We start from the raw sequence: 27,452 nt of genomic DNA on the forward strand, positions 1-27,452 counted from the left end.
TCTATCCATAATGTAAACATTGGCAATAGTTAAAAATGAATCTAAAAGCAAATCCACTAAAAATATAATCTTCGGGAATTATTAGGGGAAAGTTCCCCCTATTACAAAATAATTACAAAGAGATACATCCATGACTTCCAAATGCATAGAGTATAAACAACACAGGATTTCTTAATTGTTGTCTAATTACACCACCTGCTGCTCATAAGACAATGTTTGTTTTCATGAGGTTTGGTGCTGGGTAGCTTTGCTTTTCTCAGGCAGGTAAGAAGTGTTCCTGAAAAGGTAGTGCTTACACTTAATTCTGAACTTACTTTTCATGTCTCATAAAAGGTACTGTCAAATTATTATTAGAAAATCAAAGTCCTGAATTTAAACTGAAGCTTTTAATTGTAATTCTAAAAAGGGGGGGGGGCAATAATTTAGAGGATTCATCAGTTGCTACTCCTTAATTGAGATTTGAGTCTCAGTTGGAGGGATATTTTGGAGAACTTGATTGCATGCATTACTTTCCACAGGCAAGAGAGTTGTTTAAATGTATGTAGCAGTAGCTTGTTAAATGCAGATTTCTAAGACCCTACATTTTAGTGGTCCAATAAATTATCAAGTAAAAAGAAAACACATCTTTATTTTATTTTTAAAATTTAAATATAAAACTGAAACGAATGTAATACTGTATTAAGAGGCCCTTTCTATAAAATAACAAAAACATAACCTCTTATTGTGTGTATATGTGTATACATATATGTAATTTTAAACATAAATAAATACTATTCATGTTGATTACAAAAGTCTATAAGGAGCGGAGAAGAATTAGATTACAGACATAATAATATGGTTTATATAGGAAGTGTTCCTGATGTAAGTTCACGAACTAGATCTATTTTATTAAGTTTCAATAAAGAGCCAACGCCCAGTGGAGTCTAATAATGTCACAAGAGAATTAAAAAGTTAACAAACAAAAGAAAGAATTAGAAACAAAACCTTTTTATTTTAGTTCTGTCTTGATTGTTCCACTCTTCATTATTTTCAATTCAAAAATATCAAATTCCTTAGGGGTCCGGGACCACAAAGATGCTTGTCTGCACATTCGACACCCCCCGCTTCAGTGATTCCCCTTCTTGTCTGCCGCCCCAAACATGCACACGGATGGCCCCGTTTATCCCTGTGTATTCCTTTAGGTTCAGCTCATTCACCGCCTTCTCAAAGAACCTTCCCCATGCTTGCCCCGCTTCCTGTCTCACAACACCTGATAACCTTTCCTTCACAGAATTTATCAGAGCGTCATCGTACTTTTACCGGTGGAATGATCTGATTATTGCCTGCCCACCCTGGTATGTAAGCCTTGGAGGGCAGGACGGGGTCGGAGTTGCTCGCCGGTGCATCCCCTGTGCCTAGCGTGCAGTGGGCACTCAACACTATGAAACGACGTGAGAGAGCTCGTTCCACAGATAGCTTTCCTTACCTGACTTATAGTGTCTTCATCGGCTCCATTTTCTCTTAGCCAGTCAGTAAGTTCAGAATCTTCCGTATTTGTGCCAGAAGTTGAGGGATGCGCAGGCGATCCAGGAATATCTAGAAGAGAATTGGGGGAAGGTACGGAGATTCTTAGCTTTACCTAAGAAAGGTCATTAATACTTTGTAAGATTTCGCTCTAAATAATTAACAGAAACAATCAAGTCTGGCAGTATGAACTGTAAATAAAGTGTTTAAAGAGTACTTAATCTACTAAGAAATGGAGAGCCAGAAGCAATGATGTAATGATACTCCCACCTTTAACTTTCACATCAATTTTATAGTTTCTTAGAATACACTTGGTGTACCAAAATTGTACTATGTGCTTTTCATGCATCAAAGACGAGTATAATTACCAGAGAACCAGATAATTATAATAATCGTTCTCTGCTATTTGCAATAATGTGAAAAAAACTAGAATACACAGCATACAGATGCACACATGACAAAACAGTATTATTTCCTTCCAGTAATCTCATTGTGAAGTCTTTAAAAAGAAATAGAGACAAAGAATCGGAGAGCCTTATTTACTCAATAATATATAATCTCAAGAACAGATGACTATGAGTTATCTTATTTTTACTGCACTTATAAGGAATGATCATTTGCTACAATTAAGAAAAGCAGTCTGTGTAGTTGGGCAAGTCACAGGTGCTGACAACGCCACAACATGAAACCGCCTGCTGGCTCCCTCAGCGTCCTCTGGCAGCCTTGTTGAACAGTTTTACTTTAAAATTTTCTGCTTATTCACCTATCGGTTGGGACTTAAGCTTCAGGCGTTTAATTTCTTGGTCTTTTTCTTCAATAGCATAATGAAGGAGTGCTTGCAATTCTTTCTCTTTCTGAACCAGTGCTTCCAGTAATCTGCAGAAGAAAATGATATTGGTTGACAAGATAGTAAAGCTGGTGCAGCCAGAGTGACCTTCTAGATGAAGGCTTCTAAAGCTACTGAGAGCAGACACCCTGGGGTTTCAGTGAAATGCAGATTATGATCCTGCAGCTCTGGGGGAGGTCTGGGATTCTGCATTTCTAAGGAGCTCTCTCAGGTGATACTCCAGTTGCTGGTCCACAGACTCCTTGTTGAGTAACAAAGCTCTCAAAGAGTATGCATCCAGAAAAGAATTCAAAACCTCCTTTCCCATCTGTCTGCCAAATCTTCAGAGTTGGTGGTCTACCATTTCTTTTTATGACCATAAATGGCAAAAAAATTATATATGCATATGTTTAGATTAATAAACCTATATTTTACATGTATGGCTCTTTGTCAAAAAATGGTTAATATGGGTAATATAATAATGCAAAGCAGAAAGGTGGTCATTTTTTAAAACTATGAATATTTGAGAAGTAACTATAGGTGAGGTCGCCTATAGTATCTGGCACATGATTCAATAAATGTTACTGTTACCATTATTCCTCTCCCTTCTAAGGGGGCAGTGAAATAAGTAAAAGGATAGCTGTGTTCCTGGTACATTCAGTTCCTAGTTGGCATCTGATGCATTTTCCAAAGAAACAAGGAGAAACTAAGGTATCATTTATACCATGGTCCTTACCCATGAGAGGTTCACCATGCAACTGAGAGCCAGCTGATAACCTACTTGCCTTTTCTAACACTGTTCTCTGTAAAAACATTCCAAGTTATGAAGATAGATGCTCTGATTTTTTTAGAAAACTATCTTTGAGTAATTTGGGTTTGGAATTATCATTTAAGATATATAATTATTCATAAGATTATCAAGATAAATTGTTGCATACACTACAGCTTTTAGAAAACTGTACTTGTTTCATTTTCTGAGTACTGACAGATTTAACTCAGGACTAGATTCCTTTGTTTCTGCATCAGCTCTCATATTCTGAAAGGCAGCATGGAGGGCAACCGAAAGCTCTGGGATGTTCTGGCTCAGCCTTGTACCTCCTACACTAACTGTGACAAATTACTTCACGCCTCTGGGCTTCAGTTTTCTCATTTGTAAAAAGGTAAAAGGAAAATTTCCTGAAAGAATTGCTCTGAGCATTAAATGAGACAATGTAGCTAAAATGCTTGGCCTTTAATAATGGCGATTTTGTTCCCTGCTGCAGCCTCAGGCCCTAGAAAAGAGCCCTCCCAGGGCTCAGGAAGGGTTCCTTCCTGACCACCAGGCTCCACCCCACCCCCAAGTCCCAAGAGGACATAGAGACCTGTGCCCCCCCCCCCCAAAGGATCACTGTGGAATAGGCAGCAGAGGCAAGATAAAAGGAAAACAAATGAGGCATTGGGGGAAGATGGGCTATTTCAAGACAACTACAGTAAGTGGTGACAGGTTATGCGGAATAATGAACTGAAAGCAAGAGGGAGTGGAGGTGTTAAGGGAGTTTTTCATCTACTCCAGCAGGAATGATATTCAAAGAAAAGGACAGCACGCTCAGTACGAATTTTTAACTTGGCAGTTTTTGTCTTTCTTGCTCATCTACATGTATGGACTAGTGATATTCTTAATGTTTTCTCAAAGAGTACAGTGAAACTTTCTAGAATTTAATCTACGCTTATCCATCTATATTATTTCCTTTTTATCTTTAAGACCAGAACCTAACATTGGAAGCAAAGTATTGACAGGCCACCTCATTTGTCCCAAATCCATCTCTCAAAATTATTTATTTCCAGGACATATGCAGTCCATTAGTTTTATTTTTACTTTGTCTTCAGTACTATTAGTAGGAAAATCCTTAGAAACCAAGGCACTTGCTGCCTCTCTGTTCCAGAAGTCTGGCAAGGATCTGTCAATTTTTTAACTTGGGAATTCCAGAATTGTAGGATAGGAAACCTAGATAACCGTTCAGCTTCTCCTGAGTTAGATTTTAACTAACTGCATTACGGTCCCACCTCACCTCTCTGTGTGAAGTGAATTATCTTCAGAACATTTTATGTAAAGCATATGCTTAATTGTAAGTAAAACATGCATTCTAAAGCCATTTTGTTACTTTCCCCATTTAGTATTATTGATGATCTAATAATCAAGAGCTGGGTAAACCTGGTTTATTTTCATCAGTGATTATCCTAAAGCAGCGATTTTCAACTGGTGTGCTGTGAAAATTTTTAACACATGCAATACCTGACTGAACAGTCAGGGGCACTGACCTGTTTTCCCTTAGATTGTCAAATTAAAAAATGAGAACAGCCAACACAGCGATAGCCTTCAGTGTGAATGAGTCAAAATTATAACTATTTTTTTTGGTCAGATCAGCATAGAATGTATTTTTTGGATGTGCCGCAGAATTTAGTAATTAGTTTATATATGTGCCATGTGATGAAAACAGTTGAAAATCGCTGTCCTAAATATAAGCTTAAGATTTCTAACATGAGGGCTACAACCTTTCCTAAAAACACACGAACACTTTTTCTAAGCTTATTTTGTAGTAAATGTACTTCAATATATCAAGTAATATTCAGCTGAAAATTACAAGGACCAGTACAGACATGACCAGTCCCTTATTTCTCTTGCTTGGTAACTGTACACCAGCAGCTGCCCTTTCTTGAGATCGGGCGGAATGAATGTTGTGCCTCGTCTCACTTTTCTGGGAGTGATGGAGAAGCTGTGGGAGATATTCCTAGAGAAAGGAAAAGGGGGGTGATAATCCTGTAGACTTCACAGTTTAAGTGTAAATATGTAAAGCAGCAGCACAAATGTGTGGGCTTTTGTGAAAAATGCAGTACCTGCTAATGTAATAAAGAAATGCGCCAAATCCTAGTCTTTTCAACAGCAACAGACAGATGCGGGCAGCAGGCCCTCAGCTACCGACGCCGCCAGGAAGTGGCCTGAGGACCTGGAGCGCGGCTGCGGGCTGCGGGGCAGCCCTGGAGGCCTGCGGGTGGCACGAGCACCGCGCACAGGGCGTGGGCAGGGCGGCAGGACAGGTAGCTCAGGTGGGCCAAGGCGACAGGGAAGGGCGACGTCTAATTTAGGAGAGGCGGGTTCTGGTGACATCAGCCAGGGTATGCGCACAGAAGGTTTTAGGGCCAGAGAGGCGGATATACCAGCTTGTTGGGAAATAAAGCAGCTGTACTGTCTGTCTAATTCTGACTGGAAGCCATGGGCACAGTGGGGTGGGTGGCTGGACCCAAACAGTAATGAGCGAATTTTCCCCTTCAGCGATCAGAAAGGGGTAGAACAACAAGCCCAGCCCGGCGGGGCCCAGCGATCCAGGGGATCGCGCCCGGTTGCGGGCTCCATGCCCATTCGGGGGCGGGAGGCAGCCGATCAGTGGCGACTCTCTCATCACCGATGTTTCTCTCTCTCCCTCTCCCTTCCTCTCTCTGAAATCATTAAAGATATATTTTTAAAAACAAAAAAACCACACAACTCCACTCAGGATCAGATGACAGAGAGTCAACTAAGGTAGAGGTGACGAAAGGTAACACCTACTGTAATGGGTGGAGTATCCTAATTAGACTATTTATTACCTGAGAAAAGGAGGAAATGAGGGACACAGGGATTTAGGCTGATGTCTCAGAGAAGAAAAGACTCAAACTCTTTTCCACAAAGTAGTCGAGGTGGCAAGGAAAGAGCTGGAGGAAATTTCAAAGCACAAGATTGGGATATGGAAGACAGAAAGCCACTTTCCCTTTATTCGGACAGATTTCTGCATGCATACCATAGAAGATATATATGGATTTACTTAATCATGCAACCAAAATTCATGTTTCTGAATATAGGATGAGCTTTGTAGTACTTGTACTAAGCTTGCTATTCAAGCTTAACCTTAGAAACACAAACTTATGACCAGAAATAAATGTTTTACCTCCCTAGTGAACAATTAGAATTTTCCACTAAGGTTTCTAAATATTTGAACAACTTTTACTGATTTACTCTGAAAAAAAAGTTTTCACTATAAACCCAGAGTCATAAAGTCAGTTGCCCACATGTCAACTGTAGCCAGCACAGGAAGCTATAAATCATAAAGATTCAGACCTTGAACTGTGCCAACATCCTTGAAGAACAGGAAATATTTACTGTTCACTTAATAACCTGATCGTGTAGATTCTATGCTACCAAACCCTAAAGAAAAATTAACCTCCAAATATGACACAGCATATTAAAAATAAAATAGAATCACACATGTGTTCAACTGATCATCCTTTTAAGGTTCTAAAATGCAAAGCTTTAGCACCATTAGTTTTATCTCAAGAACAGAGACCTTCCTCTCCTGAAAGAACTTGATATTCCAAATCACGGGGCTACGAAGAAGACAGGCTTTCTTTCTGCCTTTCAGCTTTCTGTCGGATGGTACATGCTGCTCTGAGTCTGTGTCCAAGACAGTCTATGAGGTTACAACAAAGTGACTCCAAAAGGCTCAGTGTACTTGGAGATAAAGCAGTGATAAAGGAAACGGAGCTGAAGGCTTGAAATGGTAGAAACAGAAAATGTATTTGACTAAAGAGACTAAAATAAACGTCTCTCTCTTTTTCTTACAAAGAAAGGCTTTAAATCAAGTTTATATGAATGGGATAAAGGAATCGTATTTTGTATTTTCTGTGGACCAAAGTTTAAAGTAGACCCAAAACACATGCACTTAAAGACAGAAAAAAAAAAACTACCCATGTCAGAATAGGACTTACCTATTAGTTTCTATTTTCATCCTTCCAAGCTGTACATTCAGTGATCGGTGAGCATTCTGGGAATTGTGAGATACAGTAGAACTGAGCGTGCTCACTCCTGAGGTAGCCACCGCATCTTCGACAATGACGTGAGGTCTTCGGACAATCCGATTTGGAGGCTGTTCCTCATGGTCATCTTCTGCATCCAAGTCTTCTTGATCTGCGGTATCACTCTCAGATGCAAGGCTAAAATGTGGCCTCAGTTCTGTCAAACACAGTACCAACAGTGTTAATAAAACATGACTGACTGCCTTAATTTTCTTAAGACAGGATGTCATCTCCCCAGCTGTCAATAAGATTTGTATTCCAAACTACTTCTCCAAAAGTGATGGATTTCCATGCATTAACTCATGTTTGTTGTGCCAGTGAATTGCAAAGTTCACAAGATATATGAACTCAATGATCCAATTCAAACAGAAGAAATGTTCACACTGCACATAGGATAAATGTTAGTCTGAAAGGCACTTATATAAAAACTTAAAAATTTAAAAAAATTATTTATACAAGTAGAATTTATTTTTTAGATTATATGATATCTGGCAATTATTAAATCAGAAATGAGGAAACAGATATAGAGAGATTACCTAAACAAAAGTAAGTACAAAGAATGCTTTTTGCCTGTATAAGTCAAAATGTAAGGGGATGGGAGGGGGCTACTGAAAATGCCACATGCTTATATTCACTTTAGTAAGACTATCTGTTTTTGACTACTGGGTTGATTTTTAGAGTGTGTCCTACCTGTTGACTAACCATTGAAATTTAAAATGCAAAAGTTACAACTCTTCAACTTAAACACACTGTATGATATGAGTTCATTTGCATTGTCACTTCAGAACTTGGATGAGATCTTCCCATAGGAAATAAAATTATAAATTGTGAAACATTCTCAAAATGGCCCAGAAAAAGGAATGACTATATTCATAATTTAAGTGAAATCAGGGTAGCAGAAATACTGGATCATGCGTCCATATGCTATGGCACATGGAACTTTTATTGGATCACAGAATCTATTGAGAATCTGATGAAAGCCAAGGAGATTCTCCCCAAAAGAAAAGCACATTCATACAACATTTTGCCTAGATTTCCTGAGGGCTCACAGACACCCTGAAACCTGTCCCAAGAGTCCATGAACCACAGACAAAGGGCCCATGCATTGGGGAAAGGGCTCCAGAGGGAGTGATGAAGACCCCATCCCATCACTCCAATACAGCCACTCTGGTAAGCCAACCAGAGGCCCAGCAGTTGCCAAATCCTCTAGGTAACTTCCTTTCCTTACCTTACTGGACCCTGTGTATAGTATATCTTCCTCCAAATCTTTGGCTGCTGCTTCTCTTCTTCAGAGCCTTTTTGCCTACCACCTGCCTTTAGAAGCTGGAACCTGGAATTCTACCCTTCACTTTTTTATGTTTCTACTTATTCTATATGGGTGAGCTAATTAAAATCTAAGAAGGTTAAATACTTGTAATATGGGGATAACAAACTATACTTCTAGCCCCGATCCTGTTACATCCAATACCTCCTAGATATTCCTGTCAGGCAGGCACTTCAATTCAACAATCAGAAAAGGAACTCATCTTTTTTCGTAACAAAAACCAGAGTGCCCTTCTTAGGGCCAAGTTTACGTAGCCCTGACTTCCTTTATCTCTATTTATTTATTTACTTTTTTGAATAAAAAAGAACATGACATAAATTTTTCCATTTTCACCATTTCTAAGTGTACAGATTGTAGTTTTAGGTATATGCGTACTGTTGTTCAACCAATCTCCAGAAGTTTTTTATCTTACAAAACTGAAACTCTATACCCATTAAACAACTCCCCATTTCTCCCTCCCCCATCTCCTTGGCACCACCATTCTACTTTGTTTCTATGAATCTGACTACCATAGATACCTCATATAGGTAGAATCATACAGTATTTGTCTTTTTGAGATGGGGTTATTTCACTTAGGATAATGTCGGTAAGGTTCATCCACGTCGTAGCGTGTGTCGGAACTTCCTTCCTTCTAAGGCGGAGTAACATTCCACTGCATGTTCGCACCACGTCTTCTTTATCCACTCATCTGTCAGTGGACACTTACATTGCGTCCACCTCTTGGCTACTGCGTATAATGCTGCTATGAACTTGGGTGTACAAATAACTCTGAGATCCTGCTTTCAATTCTTTTGGATATATACCCAGAAAAGTAATTGCTGGATCATATGGTAATTCTATTTTTAATTTTTTGAGGAGCTACTACTGTTTTCCATAGTGGCTGCGCCATCCTACAATGCCACATGAAGGTTCCAATTTCCCCACATCCTTGCCCTTTATCTCTTAAGGTTTACCAAACTCCACCTCTACTTTGCTTCCTGCAGTATCAACTTTCTCTTTCCAAAATTCCATTTCCTAATTCCTCTATAATAGGAGTGACTCAAAATCAAGTGTTTTGCTTTGTAAACCCAGCATCTAGTCTGGGGGCTAAGGCATATTAGTCTCTTAAAAAATGTTGGAAGAATGGAAGAGTTATCCTACTAGGATTATTTGTATTTAGAAGGGAACAAAATAATGAAAAAATATTTTACTTTAAAAATAATTGTAAAAAGTAGAATTCTAGGTTAAATTAGAACATAAGATTAGGCCTTTTTAATTTTTCTAAAATTATTCTTAAATTCCTTTTATGTTCTCTAAGTGAAAATTTAAAACAAAGTTTTATTATCCTGTTGACTAATAATCTAACCTTTTAGGAGGGAAAATTTCTGATATTTATTATGATATTTAAGTATCCCCTTATACTTCCCTAATTCTGTACACTTTAAATTATCATAAATTATCATTTTATGTATGACTAAAAAATTCTCTCAATTTAAAGAAAGTAGAAAGTTGTAAGCAAATACAATAATTTGTTATTTTGGTCTTTCATGGTGGCTCCCTGAGTACCCATCATCAAATCACACATTGTAAAATATCCAAATGAGATAGAGCATCTGGTTCTTGTCCCCAGAAATAACAATCTAAAGGAAAACTAGGGTGAATACACAAGAGAGCCTTATGAGCATGCACAAAAATAACATGAAATTGTCAGTACTAATTAATATAGCCAAAAATATCTTAGATGGCCTCAGGTCTAGACCTAGCTACATATATAATTCACATGTGCATGTATTAAGAGTGCTAAGGAGTAAATAAAGCACATTTGCAATAATTAAAGCCAGTGGTGGTTTATTCCCTGACGGACTCCCAGAGGAAGACGGGCCTAAGCAGGGTCTGGAGGAGGGGAAAGCCTTGGCTTGGTGGAGAGAGAGGGAAAGGCATTTGAGAGAAGGGAGCTCGAGTGGGAGCCCAGAGGACTCTGAGAAGAATGGAAAGCAGGGTGGACTGCCAGGGGAACGCCAAGTGGCAGGAGAAAGGCAGGGGCTCAGGAGGGCCTGTGCGGAGTGGTCAGTGATTAAACCCACGTGTGGGAAACCAGAGCCAGTGCGATTCCGGAACAGCACGGCGGGACTAAACAGCACTATTCCCACCTCCCTGCCCCACCCCAACCCAACGGGCTATTGCCCCAGAGGAAAATAACTAGACCAACCTGCTTTAACACAGGATATTTCTGATGCCAAATAAAATCACAACACCTGTCAGTGCATAGGGTACGGTAACTTCATTAAGATCCTCATATGGTACACAGAATGCTGGTTGTTTCCCATGAATGTGGACATGGGGCACACGACTGATTCAGCTTAGCAACTGGTAGTACTATCAAGGGTTTTAGCAGTTTTTAAAAATTATCAGTAATACAGGAAGTATGCGTACGTTATAGCCCTCTCTGCCGAAGCACTGCCAACACGGTCTCTACGCACAGCATTTCCCCACCTGGTCACCCACCACCAGCCCGTACTTGAGGAGTAACAACAGGTACTTAATGTCCATCATCTAAAGGCTGATTCACGATGAGTGAGGAAAAACTCTTAAGGGGCCTGCACTGTACTCCCTGTTCTGTGTGCTCTTTTTGGAAGAAAAAGATTGAGCACTTTCCCCCCACTTTTTTTCCAAATAGGAATAACAGAAAAGTTGCAAAAATAGTACAGAGACTTCCCGTATCCCCTTTAGCAGCTCGCCCTAAACTTGACATCTTACCTGGCTTTGACCTAATCACCCAAACTAGGAAAGCAACATTGATACAATACTATGAACTAATCTACAGACCTTATTTGAACTTCACCAGCTCTCCCACTGATGTCCTTTTTCTGATCCAGGATCCCACACTATATTTCGTGGGCATGTTTCCTTAGTCTTTTCCAATCTGTGACAGTTCCCTCATATTTCTTTAGCTCCCATGACCTCCACACTTCAGAGGAGTGCTGGTCAGTTATTTTGTACTGTCATTTTTAGTTCACCAATGTCTTGTCATGATTCGGTTGAGGACGTGCATTTTTAGCAAGAATAGCACAAAGGTGATGCTGCGACCTTCTGAGTGCATCATATCAGGAGGTATATGATGCTGATGTATCTCACTACTGTGATGTTTACTCTGATCGTTTGGTAAAAAAGGTATCTGCCAGGTTCCTTGTCACTGTTTTCCCTTTGGAATTAGCAAATATTTTGTGGGGAGATACTCTGAGATCAGTCAAATGTCCTGTTTCTCATCACTCTTTTGCCTGCTAATCTTAGCAGCCAGTGATGGTTCTTGCCTGTAATCATTATTGCTGTGGTGTTTGCCTAATGGTGATTTTTCTATTTCCCTCATTCCTTCTACTTGGCCTAGCCCTTCTCATTCATTCATTCATTCATTCATTCATTCATTCATTCATTCATTCACTCACTCACTCACTCACAGCAGTATGGACTCATGGATATTTAGTTTGGTCTATGTGCTATAATCCAATGCTATCATTATTTTATTTTATTACTCAAATTGCTCTGGCTTAGACTTTTGGGAACCCCTCAAGCCATCTCTAGTGTCCTTTAAATAAGCCTCCTTCCTTCCTTTTGGGGGTACGTCCTTACTTTTTGGCATCACAAGGTGTTCCAGGTTCATCTTGTATTTCTCCTGCTCCAGGTCTGGAATCAAACATTTCTCCAAGGAGCTATGATTCCTTTTATTTAAAAAATGGTGTTTAGAAACCAAGATCTGGGTCCTCTCCATACACAGGTCTAGGAAATGTATGTGCTCGTGATGGCATACTTTTAAGTCTGTTTTCTTTGGCATGTCTTTTAAAATTTGGTAGGTTAATTGTAATAATTTGTCATCTAAAAGGAATTTTTATTAGGAGAATATGAGGACAGGCATTTTTAATGTAGCTCCTTTGAATCTTAACTGTGTAACAAAATCTGTAGGGACATTTGGGAAGTTGATTTAACTGTCAAATGCTTGAAATCAGTTCATCTTGTCATATAGATCCATCATTTATATAATGCTATATAGTATACAGTACAAATTATCTTCCCCTATCTGAGAATATAAAAAATACTTTCTCTATGTAATTCTCCTTTAAAATTTCCACTTTTAAAAAAATCCTTTCAAGCAGTAATTTCACTTGTCATGTGAGACTCCTAGTGGTCTCAAAGAAACCAATTTCACAGTGGAAAAACAAATAACTTTCCTTAGCAAACCATTTTTATAAAGAAAGTGCCTTGTTCCACATGTGGGTTGGGTTAAAGCAGTGCCCAGCACTGGGACACCCATGGGGGGAGATGTGCCTCTCAGCACCCACTCTGTCCCCTCCCTAAACTTAACAGCATTTTACCTATATATAGTGTGATAATCAGTGTGCTTTTTAAACTTGCTCTTTTGGAAGAATTTTAGATTTACAGAACAGTTGCAAAGATAATTCAAAGAATTCCCATATCCCTTCCACCCAGCTCCTTTCATACACCTTATATCACTAGGATATATTTGTCAAAACTAAACTAACACTGGCACAATACCATTAGCTAAACCACAGACCTCACTGAGATTCTACTGCTTTTACACTGATGTTCTTTTTCAGTTCCAAGTACAATCTAACTACATTTAGATAATCCATTTTAAAGAAAGTTTTAAAAAAACCTAGGTGAACGGATCCTTTATATGCTATTTAAATTATTCTCAAGTACAATCCATCTCTCCTTGCCTCACTTGGGCATTCTTACTTTAGGTTACTAGTGCGTTTCCCTCGTGGCCTATACCTACCCTTTCACTGATACACACCTATTCTCTTTTGAGTATGTAATTCCTTTACAATATATCCCCTATATCCAAGCTTAACCCAATTAAACCATCTAAATATAAGTGTTTGTTAACTGTCTTAGATAGAGCATTACATTAGGTTTGCGTTAGCTTTACATTCCTTAGGTTCACATCCAACTGCTAGTCATGTATTTCAAAGCTCTCTAGATTTTTCCTAAGTTATGCAAAATTTTCACTCTAATTTGTTATAATCATGTGAAACTCATTTATTTATTGTTCAGGGGTCTCCTGTTTCCTAGGCACTGTGCTGGACAATATGCTCACCACAGAATAGAACAAAACAGACACAACTGCTCTCTGGTGAAGAAATCAGCCAGTAGACAATAAAATAACAGTTTCTGATTGCGGCAAGTGTCACAAGGGGGAAACCATTTCCAAGGAGGGAGAATAACAGGGAGCCTACTTTAGATTTTGTGGTAGGTCAGGAGTGTCTGAGGAGTTGCCTTTTAAACCAGGACCTGAAGGACGCAAAGGTACAAGGGATGTTTCTTACATAGAAAGAAACTGAGGTTTAATACAAGGATTGACACTGGTGCCCTCACAAGTCAAACAGGCATTCTGGGAGAAGAGAGGGACTTCCATGACTTGGAAGGATTGATGGTGACTTAAAAGTTCAAAGAACCATTTATAAATAACCTAAATTTTAAAATAGTTTATATTTATCTTTTAAAATTCCTACTTTAGAATGCTTTATATGTAACAACTTGTACAATAGAAAATGTTTCTAATTTATGTATCTAAATCTATCCACATACAAATATACATATATTATATACAGGGTGTCTCAAAAAAATGTATACACACTTTAACACTGATAGCTTAATTTTGAAAATGAAATGTACTTAATAAATACTGCCTTTATAATTATTCAAAGTGTGTATATACATTTTTGGGGGAACACCCTATATACAGGGTGAAAGAGCTTCGCTTAAAATCTTTTATTATTGGGTAGATTATCGAAACACTTTGGAAATTTACATTAGAGTATAATAAATACATCCCTCACTCTGTGAAACCTTGTTTCATCAACACACTGCCCCTTTTGTATCTAACCGAAAACACAGACCAGTGATTTCCAAACCTGGATGTGCATCAGAACGATCTAGAAATTGGATTAAAATCAGATTCCCAGGCTTTCTCCCTAGCAGATTCTCACTCAGCCTGGGATGGAGCTCTGAAAGCTGTAATACTAAAGAGCTCTTTATATCATTCAAGGCACTAGCAGGTTTGGGAACCACTGGTAAAAGATGTCACAGGACATGTGTTTTGTGGGCACAGATATCTATATATTGAAGTGCATGTATATTTGGGTTACTTGTATAGTTTTCTTTCTCTTCATATCCAAATATGCTTTTTAAAGACAAGGAAGCAAGTAGTCCTCACTCACAGTAAACATTTTGCTTGCCGGACCACTGCTCAGACTGCATGTCCTAGATAAATGCTATTTGCTGACTCTGAAAAGATTAATAAAAAAGAAGGCTAACCTGGTTAACCTGGTCTTAAAAGCAGTAAGGAGACACCATAAATGATAGATGAACAGTAATATAGAACATCAAACACTAAATATTTACAAAGTAATTAAATATTCCTGACCTGGAACCAGAATGGTAATGGCTGTCTGCACTGCCTTTCGGATGATACTGTCTAAGGCAAACATCCAGTGTGGCTTGATGTTGTGATTTCGAAGAACTTTATTGACCTGGAGAAAGAGAGTGACATTTTGTTTAATTTTTAACTGCAAATAACCTAGCTGATGCAAGCATTGGGATGACCATTTATCAACAAAATAACAAAAAGATTTCTTCACCTTGAGTTCTGAATAATTTCTTTATGTCACTGGAATACAAGTGAAAAAAAGTCACTTCAATTTAAAGTTCAGTGAAGCCCACGTAAGCAAATGAGATACATTACTTAAATGAAAGGCTACCTGGTTAAATGGGAAGGTTGCTCTATTGGGACTCAGAAATGTAGCTTCCACTTTTCATGACGTCTGCATATTGGATGGTGGAGGAGGTAAAGGGGGAAAAAGAGTCTGAGGGACTTTAAACCCTTTCCTTAAATGTTATGACTCTGGCATTTACCCCGGCCAAGTTCTTTGTCATACTCTGGTGACTTGGAAAAGCAGGTAAAGGGGGGAAATGCGTGTGTATGTGCTACCTACGTATTTGTCACAGCGCATGCCTGGATTCCTTCCCACAGTTCTTTACATCTCTGTAAATGGGAATGATCTGTTAAAATACTCCAGAAAAGCTGTTCACATTAAAACACTTCGCTGTAAGGGTACCTTTTGAAAGTGATTAGTCATATTTTACACATTTAAATAGACACTGAAATAGATATACACATTACTTTTCTTTTTAAAAATTGTGGTAAAATAGGCATAACATAAAATTTACCATCTTAACCATTTCTAAGTGTTCGGTTCAGTGGCATTAAGTACACTGACACTGTTGTGTTACCATCAACACTGTCCATCCCCAGAACTCTCTTCATCTTGCAAAACGGAAACTCTGTACCCATCAACAGTAACTCCACGTGGCCCTCTCCCCACAGCCCCTGGCAGCCACCACTGGACTTCCCGTCTCCATGAATATGACTACTCCAGGTATCTCACGTAAGTGGAATCATACAGTGTTTTTGTGAATGGCTTATTTCACTTAGTGTAATGTGTCAGAACTTACTTTTTAAGGGTGAACAATATTCCATTGTATGCTCAAACCATATGCATTACCTTTTTAAAAATAACCTTTATCATAAGGCTAAGAGAGGATTACTTAAAATTTAAATGAACTCCATTAATTGCTGGTTGACACCGGCCTCTAAGAAAAGAGGCTATTTTTCTAACAGGTGTCTGACTAGAGATCTCTGAGGAAGCAGGGAGGTAACCAGCTGCAACCTGCACTAACAGCTGGAGTCCCAGCTCCTTACTCCTACCGGTGCTCCATCTTCATCAGCGTCCCTCAGTTAGAAGAGAGTGGGTCTGAGGAGCTGCTCATAGTGGTTGCTCCCAAGGACATGAGTCATTGCTCAGTTCTTACCTGCTCTAGGAAATCCTATCAAAATGAGTTTGTTCCAGTACCTTCATCTCTTAAAGGATTTTCCTGCTTATTTGATTTAACACTGGGTGTAGCACCTGATAAACTAGAATATTTCTCCCAAGAGTCACACACAGAAGATGGAAGAGGGAGCCTCTATGACCATGACCTACTCCTGATAGTATTTCATTAAATAGTACATTACACAGGGCCCATTCTCTGGATTATTCCAATTTTGGACAGTGAGTGAACAAGAGTAGGGTGTGTGTGTGTGCACGCATGTGCCATGTGTGCATGTCCTGGGCCTGAGGCCCAGGATTATAACTAAACCAGACTCAACCTGAATTCTACAGGCCAATTTGCTTTCCAACCTCTAGTCTGGAAGCCAAATGTGTGGGCAAATGCAAATTCACTGAATTATTTCATTCTATTTGCAGATGGTTGGGTGTCCCTATTTGTAGTGTAAGTGTGCCTTTAGCATTTAATATTAATGGCAGGCTTTGCCAGCTGCTTTCATTTCCCATGACCTCCATCAAGTGAGGAATCTTGTCCCCACCCACAATATAGACCAAAGACCAGGTGGCTTACACAGAGTCTCAAAGAACATCAGTGGATGTTGGAGGATTAAAATTTGGTTTTAAATCAAGAATCATTTGATGCTCCAATTACAATTGTCAAGATAATTTCTACATAAGAGCAATAAATACATTAGGAGTGAATTAATTTTTGAAATTTAAATAAAATTATGCAAAGCGCTTCCAAATTCACACCACAGACAGTGTCAAGAACTCTCACATTTTAATCTACATTTTGTAAGGGCCTTTCGGAAGTAGCTTCAGACTTTTTTGGTAGAGTTCCACATATAAGTCTCACTCAAGAATAGCATATAAGGTTTTGAATCAGGCTTTTGGAAGACTGACTTCTAGTTTGTGTTGCAAAGCAACTCCGTTTAAGAGAGAGGAACCCTCAGCAGTGTCTTATTAGATCATGTGTATTAATTTTCGTTTGATGATGCCCTGTTACTTTGAAGTATATTGCTGGCTAGGAAACAGTGGATATTTATTAAACAAACATGTTTAAAATGTTCTAAATGGAAACCAGAGAAAAACTGGAAAAAAATGATTGGTTTTATTCCGTAGTGGCCATTTCAATTTGTTCGGTCATTTTCTCAATGGCCACTAGATGGCATCTCTCATACAGAATTAGAGAGTGCACGACCAAAGTGTGTTCTGTTGCTAAACTCACCGAAATAGTGACCCACTACATGATTTCGTAAGAACAAAGTTCAGCCGTGGAGATGTTTATGCGTTTTGCTATTTTACATGGTTTTCAATTTTATGTGTATCTCACTTTTGGGGATTGAAACAGAAAATACAAATCTCACACTGACAAGCACCCAAAAGGGCAACCATCTCACTTATCCAAAGAGAAGAGAGTTCATTGAAATTATTAAAGAAAGAAAACATAACTTAAGTTTCATCCTATTTTCTGACTAATTTTAGCCAAAGTCTGTGGGAAAACATTGGCACAATTTCATACTTACAGCATCTTGAAAACTGAAGAGCACCACCTGGACTTGGCTGATGCCGTGGCTGTCGAAGTCGAGCTCTAGCTTCAGCTTCGACAGTGTGGTGGCTATGATTTTTCGGTCAGTGGATCTCACAAATTCTCTGAGGCTTATGATGAGGGTTGTGATGTGCTCCCATTTTAGTTTAGGTTCTTCAGGCCCCTGTGAATAAAAACCAGTAACCTGTCAGTCGATCGGTGCTGGACATATGAACATGGGCCGGCCATTCCCACAGCCCCTCCTCAGAATGACTCGACTTCCAAATGCTCCTTGCTAAGGAAAAAAGATCATATTTGAACAATATGGCTCCTCCCCCTCCTCACTCCCTGCCCAAGAAATAATCAGACTTTGGGAGGAAGGGCACATACCCCATACATTGGCCAATAGCTATGATACAGTCAGATATACAAAGCTTTGTCCAAGCAGGGACAGGCAGAGGCAAAAAGATTCTTGCTCTCTTGCCCTGGTCAGTGTTGCTCAGAGGTTGGAGCATCAGCCCTGGCATCGAAGGATCACGGGTTGGATTCCCAGTCAAGGGCACGTACTCGGGTTATGGGTTCGCTCCCCACCCTCAGCTGGGGTACATGCAGCGGACAACCAGTCAATGTGTCTCTCTCAAATCAATGTTTCTCTCAAATCAATGGAAAAAGTATACTCGGGTAAGGATTAACAACAACAACAAAAAGATTGTTTCAGAAATTTTAATCAGGAACTAAGGAGAGATTCATTCAAGCAGTAAGGATCTCAAGCTCAAAGTCTGCCCAGAGAGAGAAGTCATAAAACGGGGCAAGAGTACATCCAGTCATAAGGAAGGAAGCTGAAGCAATGGAATTGAAAATGACAATCGACAGGGAGAGAAGCGGACACACACAGAAATGGCACATCAAAAGGGCTGATAGCCACACCAAGCCAGAAAAAAGATGTACAAGCTCCTGGAACTTAAAGTCCCTGGGACTCACACTCTAGGCTTAGCTAGGCACTAGGACTGGAAATTCCTTAGGAATCCATTTCTCTCATTGCTTGTGTCTACCTACATGTCCCCAGTACTTTAACTGCCCTTGAAGTATATAAATTCCTTGCAACTGAAAGGCGCCTGCTTCAAACTTTATCCTTAAAACAATTCCTTACCCATCAATGAGGCAATTATTTATAAGAACTGACCAACTGCGCAGGGTGGCTTGGCTCAGTGATTAGAGCATCGGCCCTCGGGCTGAAGGGTCCCGGGTTCAATTCCAGCCAAGGGCATGTACTTTGGTTGTAGGCTCGATCCTCAGTCCTGGTTGGGGCTCGTGCAGGAGGCAACCAATCACTTTGTCTCTCTCACATCGATGTATCTCTTCCCCCACCCCCACTCTCTCTGAAAAGGAATGGAAAAAATATCCTCAGGTGAGGATTAAAAAAAAGAAAAAGAACTGACCAAATGACTATTTTATATGTTAAAAATAAAATACAGTTTAAAGAAATTTCCTCTCTCAAGCTGAATTTTTTTTTTTACTTTGCTCAAGGAACATTGCTTCCTTAAAGGTAACATAGCAGGATGTTATTTATTCTCTTTTAACTTTAAGAAACAACAGAATTTTTATTATGCTCATCTCTATCTCATATTGTACATTTTGTTACTGAATGATTAAAATTAAATTCCTCAATTGGGCTGTGAAAATCACAATTTCTAGGATTCTATGAAAGAAATGCACCATCAAGTTCTTCCTCTCAATATATTTTCATCTGTAAGTTCTCTCTCATATTTATGTTTGCATGAGAAAAGATTATATTAGAAATCTTGAAAGCTGTCATTAAGGCAATATTTTAAAATCAGACTGGGAACAATTATAAACTGTTTATTTTCTTACCACGAACTACATTACACCCAAAGTAAAGGTTCACAGGAAGTATCATAATAACATGAAAATATGTTCAAGAAGAAAAATGTGAGTTATTCCGGAACTGGAATAGCTTAGTGAAAAATTAGTTGCGTGTTTGTCAGCAGTTCAAATAGCAAACATTTTTTTGACATCAGCATTGTTTACACAACAGAAAAACATGTTGCTTCTGGTTTCTGGATGTGAGTGCCACTGTCCTACAAAGGAACACTGTCCACTTTAGGAAATGTAGTCTCTCTAGAGTATTTCGGCCCCTTACATAATCGTTATTTCTGTTTTCTCCTGTCTCCCTGTGCATTCATAAATGAGCACCTTAGTTATCAGGTAAGTATGATTCACTATCAGAAGGTAGTACTTGACAGGGTGCCTTTTTCTAAGCACTCCTGGTACCATCACAGAATCTTCTGCAAAGGTGCTCTCTATTTTTTATGCTTTAAACTTCCTTAAAAACGATGGTGGATTTCAGAAGGATGCTACAGATTCAAAGGGCTTTCGTGGGCTGGTGTGAGGACTTGACCAACATCTACATTTCAGTCTTGTTATAAAGGGTAGGCTTAAATGTAAAGATGTACCTAGAAATACTTACTATAATGAAAAGAACTGTTTCTGTTTGAAGAAAAAAAATTTAAAATATTGAATATTATTATTAGCCGGTTTGATGATAACAACAATAATAGTTAACATTTGTGGAACACTTTCTATTATTATCTCAACTGCTCATGATCTTAGTTATTCCTTATAGCATTTCCTCTCTTACAGATGAGAACATTCAGCCTAAGTGAAGTTAAATAACTTGCCTAAATCACATAGCCTGTAAATGGTGGAACCAGGTCTGAAATAGAGGCAAGTTGAGGCTGAGCCCAAGCTCCCAATCATTCCATTCTTCTACCCCAATTAGCTGGAAGAGGCAGCAGGAAACCTGGGTAAGGACCTGCTCTACTGCTAGATCATCAGGTGATATCACAGGAAAGGATTCACAGTGGCCTCAGCACTACAAAGGACCCTCACTGTCACTTGAATTTAGCATGTGATTCTGACCAGCAGTTTCTGGTCCTCACTGGTCCCTCCCATTGATGCACTAACTTTTAATAAGGTTTTCTTTCATTTCTCCTTTTACAGAGAACATTCAAGTGTGCTTCAAAAACTAGGAAGTCACACAAAAACTGAATAGGATTAACCAACATCAAAATTTAAGAATTTCAGCACAGTCATGAAAGTGAAGTCTCTTGCTAGACTCTGTGCCGAGAACTGGGACAATGACAATGATCAAAGCTGTCATTGCCCCGATGGACCTATGGTCCAGCAGAAAGACACAGAAAAACTCCAAACAGGCATTTTCTATACTGGAACAGCATACCCTTTGGGGATGAATATGAGATTTAAATAATCCCTGAGTTCTGTGTTTCTGGCCTAAAACAGACATCTTACACTAATGGCCATAGAACCCTTTACTCCACAATGGCTAAAAGTGATTTCCTTTGCCCCCTCACCCCAAACACCATCCCTTCCCCTGCTTTATGTTTCTCTCATCATGTGTCACCATCTGTCACTCCAGGGAGAGCAGTGTGGTGGTTAAGAGTATAGACCTGGGAGCCAGACTGCCTGGCTCTGTCACTTAGGCCTGTATGGCCTAGGCAGGTTACTCACCTCTTCTGTGCAAATGAAGAATGCTAACAGAACTATTAATATAGTGCTATTCTCATGTGGATTAAATGAGCTAATACCTATGAAATACCAACAGCAAAAGCTGGCCCACCAAAACTGCTTGCTATTACTATGTTTAAAAGTTATTACTTTTACAATAATATTTATTATTATTATTACATATTATAACTATATATTTAACTATATATGTTACTATATATGGTGGGGCAAAAAGTTACAGCTGTGAGTATGCAAACAGTTTATTCTTGTATTATTATTAATTACTGTATTATTTTCCATACAAACAACTGTAAACCTACTTTTGTCCAGCCCTGTATATTTAAATACATATTTACTCTTTTTTTTAAATCCTCACCCAGGGACATGTTTTTATTGATTTTTAGGCGGGTGAGTGAGAGAGTGGGGGTTCTCGCGTGTGTGCATGAGCCTGGCTCCATGTACACTCCAATCCAAGCTCAGAACAGGTAAACTGCTGGACTGAGAAACTAAACACTTGATTAACTCCCCCACCTCTTCCCTTTTTGCAGCTTTTTTTCCAGGACAGAAGGAAGGGGAAAAGGTATATGCAGTCCACATTGATCAAGGAGGACAGGTCACAGACATAGGAGCTGAAGCGCATAGAAAAGTCCCTGGTGTCCATACAACTAAAATAGAACAAGTTTGGGACAAAGCATGTCCCTGGTGTCCATACAACTAAAATAGAACAAGTTTGGGACAAAGCATGTCCCTGGTGTCCATACAACTAAAATAGAACAAGTTTGGGACAAAGCATGTCTGTGGAGGCATATATCCACAGGGGACATCATCAGAGGCTTGGAGTTGGGGAAGCCTGTTTCCACTGCTGTAGAGCAGGCCAGGGCATTCCTTCTGTAAGCATATCTGTAAGCAGAACCCCAGGGAACAAAGTCCTAGGTATTATAGGCTTAACTGCATCCTACCCAGCCCAAGTTCAAATGTTGAAGCCCTAATAACCTCCAATGGACTGTATTTGGGCACAGGTTCTTTACGAGGTAATTAAGGTTAAATAAGATCATAAGGATGGGGCCCTAGCCCAACTGGACTAATGTTTTCATAAGAAGAGGAAGAGACACCGGGGTGCATAGGGAAAAAAAGACTAGGTGGGGATACAGCAAGAAGGCGCCAACTGCAGGCCAAGAAGAGAGGCGCTGGAAAAAATTAAACCTGCCCACACCTTGCTCTTTGACTTTCAGCCTCCAGTCCTGTAAGAAATAAATTTCTGTCATTTAAGCTGCACTGTCTGTGCTATGTTATGACAACCCTAGCCAGTTTAGTTTTTTCATAGCACAAATGGCTTCTAGCCCACTATATAATTTACTGATTATCACCTATCACCTTCCATTTGAATGTAGCCTCACCATCACCGGGGTCTCTGCTCTATTTGCAATGTTTCCTAAATGCTCAGAGGAGTGACTCAGAGGTAGCCTTGAGCTATTGTCAGAATTAGCAATTCTCGTTGCTCAACGTGTGTTTATCGATTGATCGAATATATGAATAAATGAAGGGTAAAAAAGGCTTGTAGGGACTAGTGGGAGCTTCACCAACAGGAAAACTTTGCTTCTGACTTAAAGATAGCTTATGCTAAAGAATGTGTTTTCCACATTAGGGATGTGCCCTTCCCCCGCTCTGGGGTAGGTCTGCGGTGTCCTCACGAGCGCTGCAGCTTCCTCATGTCTCCACATCGCCTGCAACAATTCCCACTGATTTTGAAAGTTAAAATACGTACACTCTGAAAGCATGAAGCATCTATGAAAAGGTTTACCTGAGCCAAAGATTCCATTAAGTTTCTCACAACTTTGTCTTGGTCTTCCTTCAGGATCCTGTAAAGGGTGGCCCGTCTTTCACTGTCCTTCCTCAGCATAAAGAATCCGGAGTCTTTTTCCTCAGGAGAAGGTGGAGCGCTATGATCTTCGAAATTTTCATCTGGAATGCTGTAATAATTTATACAGCATAAATAACATTTTCCTTTATAAAATGACACACAACAGACTTCTTTCACCCGAAATAATTCAGGGCTTACCCCAGAAAGAGGGTCCGTATTCCTTTCACATCTTTTTCTCCGCAGGATTTGGCTCGTGTCTTGAAGGAGAAGGGGTCTACCTTGAGCTCCGCGTCGGGAGAAACCGAGCCGTACTCACTGCTGCTGCTCGTGTCCTCCACCAGGACGGGCACTGGCAGGGATATGCTCCTGAGATACTCTGCTCGTCGGGAGGGGAAGGAGAATTGATGCTTTGAAAAAACGTACGCATACAAAAATACCTACTGAAATAGAGCAACATCAGTTGTCAAGTGTCTTTCCATTGTGAGAGGCTGGTGATAATATTCTGATTGCTTCTGGCTCAAGATAGGACCCATGCCCAGGGGTTGGTGAGGAAAGGGCCGCCTGGGCCCTGTGGGGAATATCTTAAGGGCATGAGTGCCTTGAGTTCTAATCCTTTGTTTTTATTGCCCACCTGTCAGACTATAGGCAGGTCATTTACAAGTCTGTTTTCATACCTATAAAGCAAAGGACAAGATTCATAATTTTTCAACCATGTTCCTCAGAGGCTTAAAGGTCCACCTTATCATTTTGGGGCTGCCTTGGATGGGGTGAGTAGGATTCTGTGATTCTAGTACTCAGGTTCCAGCCCTGTTTTACCTAAAACAAATATGCTGTTAGTCTTATACATCAAGGCTCTAAGGATTTAAAAAAAAGGGTTCTCTGATAAACACAATTTCAGAAACCAACAGACTAGATGATCTCTTTCCCAGTTCTATGATTCCATGGCAAACATGGGCTTTTCACTTATTTTGATGGAGACTGAGTTGGTACAAGAGGAGTTGGCTACATTTTATCAAACCGTGGTTTTTAAAGAAAGTACTTTTGCCAGAAGCATCTTTACCAAACAAGTGTCTCAATACTACAAAAGTCCTTTACCAAACAAGGCAGAAGTAAAATTGTAGAAAAGGAGCACCCTGTTGCCTGGAATCCCCCTTTTTTTACTGAATTCTTTTTGGACTGGGCGGAATCAACAACTGCCCCAGAGATGTGGGATAGTAACTCAGCAGTGGACTCCTAGCTCTGTTCACTGTGACTGCAAATCAGGAATTATTTACAGTGAGGAGGTGACTGAGAAGAAGCCATTTTTCCAGGGCCACCCAGTCAAGGAGTGAACTCAGCTCTGACCCCAATGCCCATCCTCTTAATTCTGACTCCATAAAATCTTAAGATTCTATACTATCTTAAGTTAAGTTAGACTCTCAAGCCAGAGCAGAGTCGAAAAGACTCTTGAGTTACCCTGAGCCCGACAGGTGAGTGGGCTCGTGGGAAACATGACTGACTCTGAGCTCAGCAGATTTATACCTTCTACCTCATGCTCATTTTAAGGCACATACATGTTCACTGAGGGGGCTGTGGCAGAGCTATCAGCTTAAATTCTCTCTCCCTCTCTCTCATCAAGTGTGTATAGCTGAGTACACATCATTTAAGAGTGTGTGTGTGTGTGTGTGTGTGTGTGTGTGAGAGAGAGAGAGAGAGAGAGAGAGAGCGCGAGAGAGAGATGGGAATCTGTTTCCTACCACATAAACCTACCCCCGTGGAAAGGATAAAACTGTCATAGGTTGAGCTTCCGGGCACGACTCCAGGCTCTTTTGGTATATTTTTAAAAATTCTGTTTTCAGAACAATATGAAGTAGGATTTATTACCAACACAGAATGCCAGATGAAACAGGTAAACCGTTACATGTCACCTATTTAGAAAGTGCGATCAGTCATCAGGATCAGAACTGACTTCTGCATAACTCCAAAGTCAGTGCCCACTTTATGACACCAAAAACAGGTTGGTCAGAAGGCTGTGGAGCACTCCAGGGTCTACCCTGTGAAAATGCAATGACTGCCTTCCAGAGTCTAGGCTGCCTGTGGAGAAAAGAGGAACGGGAAGGGGCTCTCCTCAGAGCTCTCCCTGACTCTCAGAAGTGAAGATGGAAAATAGAGACTGTGGCCAAGAAACAATAATTACTGGGCCTCTAGTCCAGGCTGACTGGCTTTGAGGCACCTGAGGAACCTGCAAAAACCCAGCCTGGCCTGGAGAACAATGCACATTAATCTCACAATGCACAGTAACCTCCCCACCCCCACCACACTATTTGATCAACAACTCATCCAACTTAAGAAAATCCAAAACCATGATCATTCCTTTATTATTCCCTGAAATAAACTAGTTGATCTTCCTAGAGTAAGTTTACCTTCCTAGTTATGATCTGCAAAAGCCAACATTAAAAAACAAAACAAAAGCATAATTACTGCCCAGCCGGCGTGGCCCAGTGGTTGAGCATCGACCTATGATCCAGGAGATCGCAGTTAAAATCCCGACTGGGGCACATGCCCAGTTGCGGGCTCGATCCCCAGAGCAGGGGGTGCAGGAGGCAGCTGATCAATGACTCTCTCTCGTCACTTATGTTTCTATTTCTTTCTACCTCTCCCTTCCTCTCTCTGAAATCAATAAAAATTTTAAAAAAAACACCACTCACAAAAAAACACAGTTACTCCTGACTAACTAAAACTAGAGATAACGCACAACCCCAAAGATGACAATGGAATGTGTCTGGCATTGAAATTTCCCACAAGAAATCATTAGGTGGCCAACTGACTGCAAGGTAAGCAAGTGTAGACTCGACTCAAATTGAAGATTTGAAAAATATAAACACAATCTTGCATTTAAGGAGGAACACTGGAAGCTTCCCTTGTGAAACAGAAAGGTGAGGGGTTTCTGACAATAACCCAGCCAGGCTTGCAGCTGCATACATCCCTAGTACCAGCAGCTGCCCCTGTAAGCGCGGAGTGGAGGGTGAGTCTGTTTCATGGGCTGATCACCTGATGCACCCAGCTTCAGCTCAATGGAAAATATAGCAATAAACTCACCATTTGATCCAGGTGAAAGAGCTGTGGGAAGAGAAGCAAACAACAACATAAACACAAGTGGGTTAGCTGTTAAACTGAGAAGTCAACACAAAGTGAGGACTTGGCATGGGAGTCAATGTCTTCTCCGAGCATTCACTCTGCCAGTCCTCACCCCATATAAACACCAGAAATGCCAACAACGAATAGATCATTTACTTGTTTTTTCCTTTCAGAAATGAGTTATGGAAATTATTACAAAAATACAATTTATATTTTTACACTGCTATTTTACTTATAACCGGTAATGTTTCTTTGGGGGGGGGGGGCAGTTAATTCTTCAGAAGATATTCTCTAAAAGGCAATAGGTATTTTCTACTGCCTAAAATTAAAAGAACATATTATCTAGATGGATGGAAAGTTTAACAGCTCAGCTCTGTAATAGCCCTGTAGCCCATTAGCGGTAATTTGGAGTTTCAGTTCTAAAAGACTGTGTTTCACCCCTTTTACACTTTAACCTTTGTATCAGCAATGCTAGAATGCTACAGATACTGACACAGTAAATACCTACTAACCAGGTGATGAAAGACTATTATGCATGAGGTGTTGGCATTTGTGAGGGCGACGGTAACACAGCTTCCCGATACTGAAACTGAATACCTGAGAACACTGTGCCAATGTTTATGCCAATGATACCTCTATAGACAGATTAGCTTACTTCCGGAAGTCATTCACCTTAAAGGCTTAGGATTTAGTGACTCTGGCCTGTGTCTTCTTCAATGCAACCACATACCTGAAAGCTTAGGCTGTGCCTTTTTCTTTTTGCTTGACACTTTTAAGAACTCATCAATAAGCAAGTCGTTAGCACAGGTTCTCTTGTCAGGGTCTGGTTCAAAACACTTCAATATGAATGCCTTGGCCTCTGCTGACATGGACTCTGGGATCTCAGGGTGGACTTTAAACATTCCCACCTAAAGACACAGCATAATGGGACTTTTGAGTGACATCTCATATCATGAGCTCCCGGTTTCATAACTTGGTCTCCTACTGCAACAAATCTTTATCAC

General features: G+C 40.0%; 1 protein-coding gene across 1 annotated transcript in view; it reads right to left on the minus strand.

Moving 5' to 3' along the window:
- The window catches only part of MAP3K5 (mitogen-activated protein kinase kinase kinase 5), a 157,531-nt gene that overhangs the window by 1,546 nt on the left and 128,533 nt on the right, over positions 1–27,452 (minus strand). The window contains exons 20-28 of the mRNA XM_016204919.2: positions 27,179–27,356; positions 26,410–26,430; positions 23,530–23,707; positions 23,272–23,440; positions 17,923–18,108; positions 14,938–15,043; positions 7,106–7,349; positions 2,267–2,379; positions 1,466–1,575 (exon numbers count right to left, since the gene is read on the minus strand). Coding sequence (XP_016060405.2) covers positions 1,466–1,575; positions 2,267–2,379; positions 7,106–7,349; positions 14,938–15,043; positions 17,923–18,108; positions 23,272–23,440; positions 23,530–23,707; positions 26,410–26,430; positions 27,179–27,356 — 1,305 coding nt within the window. The remainder of the gene's footprint in view (positions 1–1,465; positions 1,576–2,266; positions 2,380–7,105; positions 7,350–14,937; positions 15,044–17,922; positions 18,109–23,271; positions 23,441–23,529; positions 23,708–26,409; positions 26,431–27,178; positions 27,357–27,452) is intronic.

This window comes from Miniopterus natalensis, chromosome 5 (assembly GCF_054644295.1).
Source record: "Miniopterus natalensis isolate mMinNat1 chromosome 5, mMinNat1.hap1, whole genome shotgun sequence".
Lineage (NCBI taxonomy): Eukaryota > Metazoa > Chordata > Mammalia > Chiroptera > Miniopteridae > Miniopterus > Miniopterus natalensis.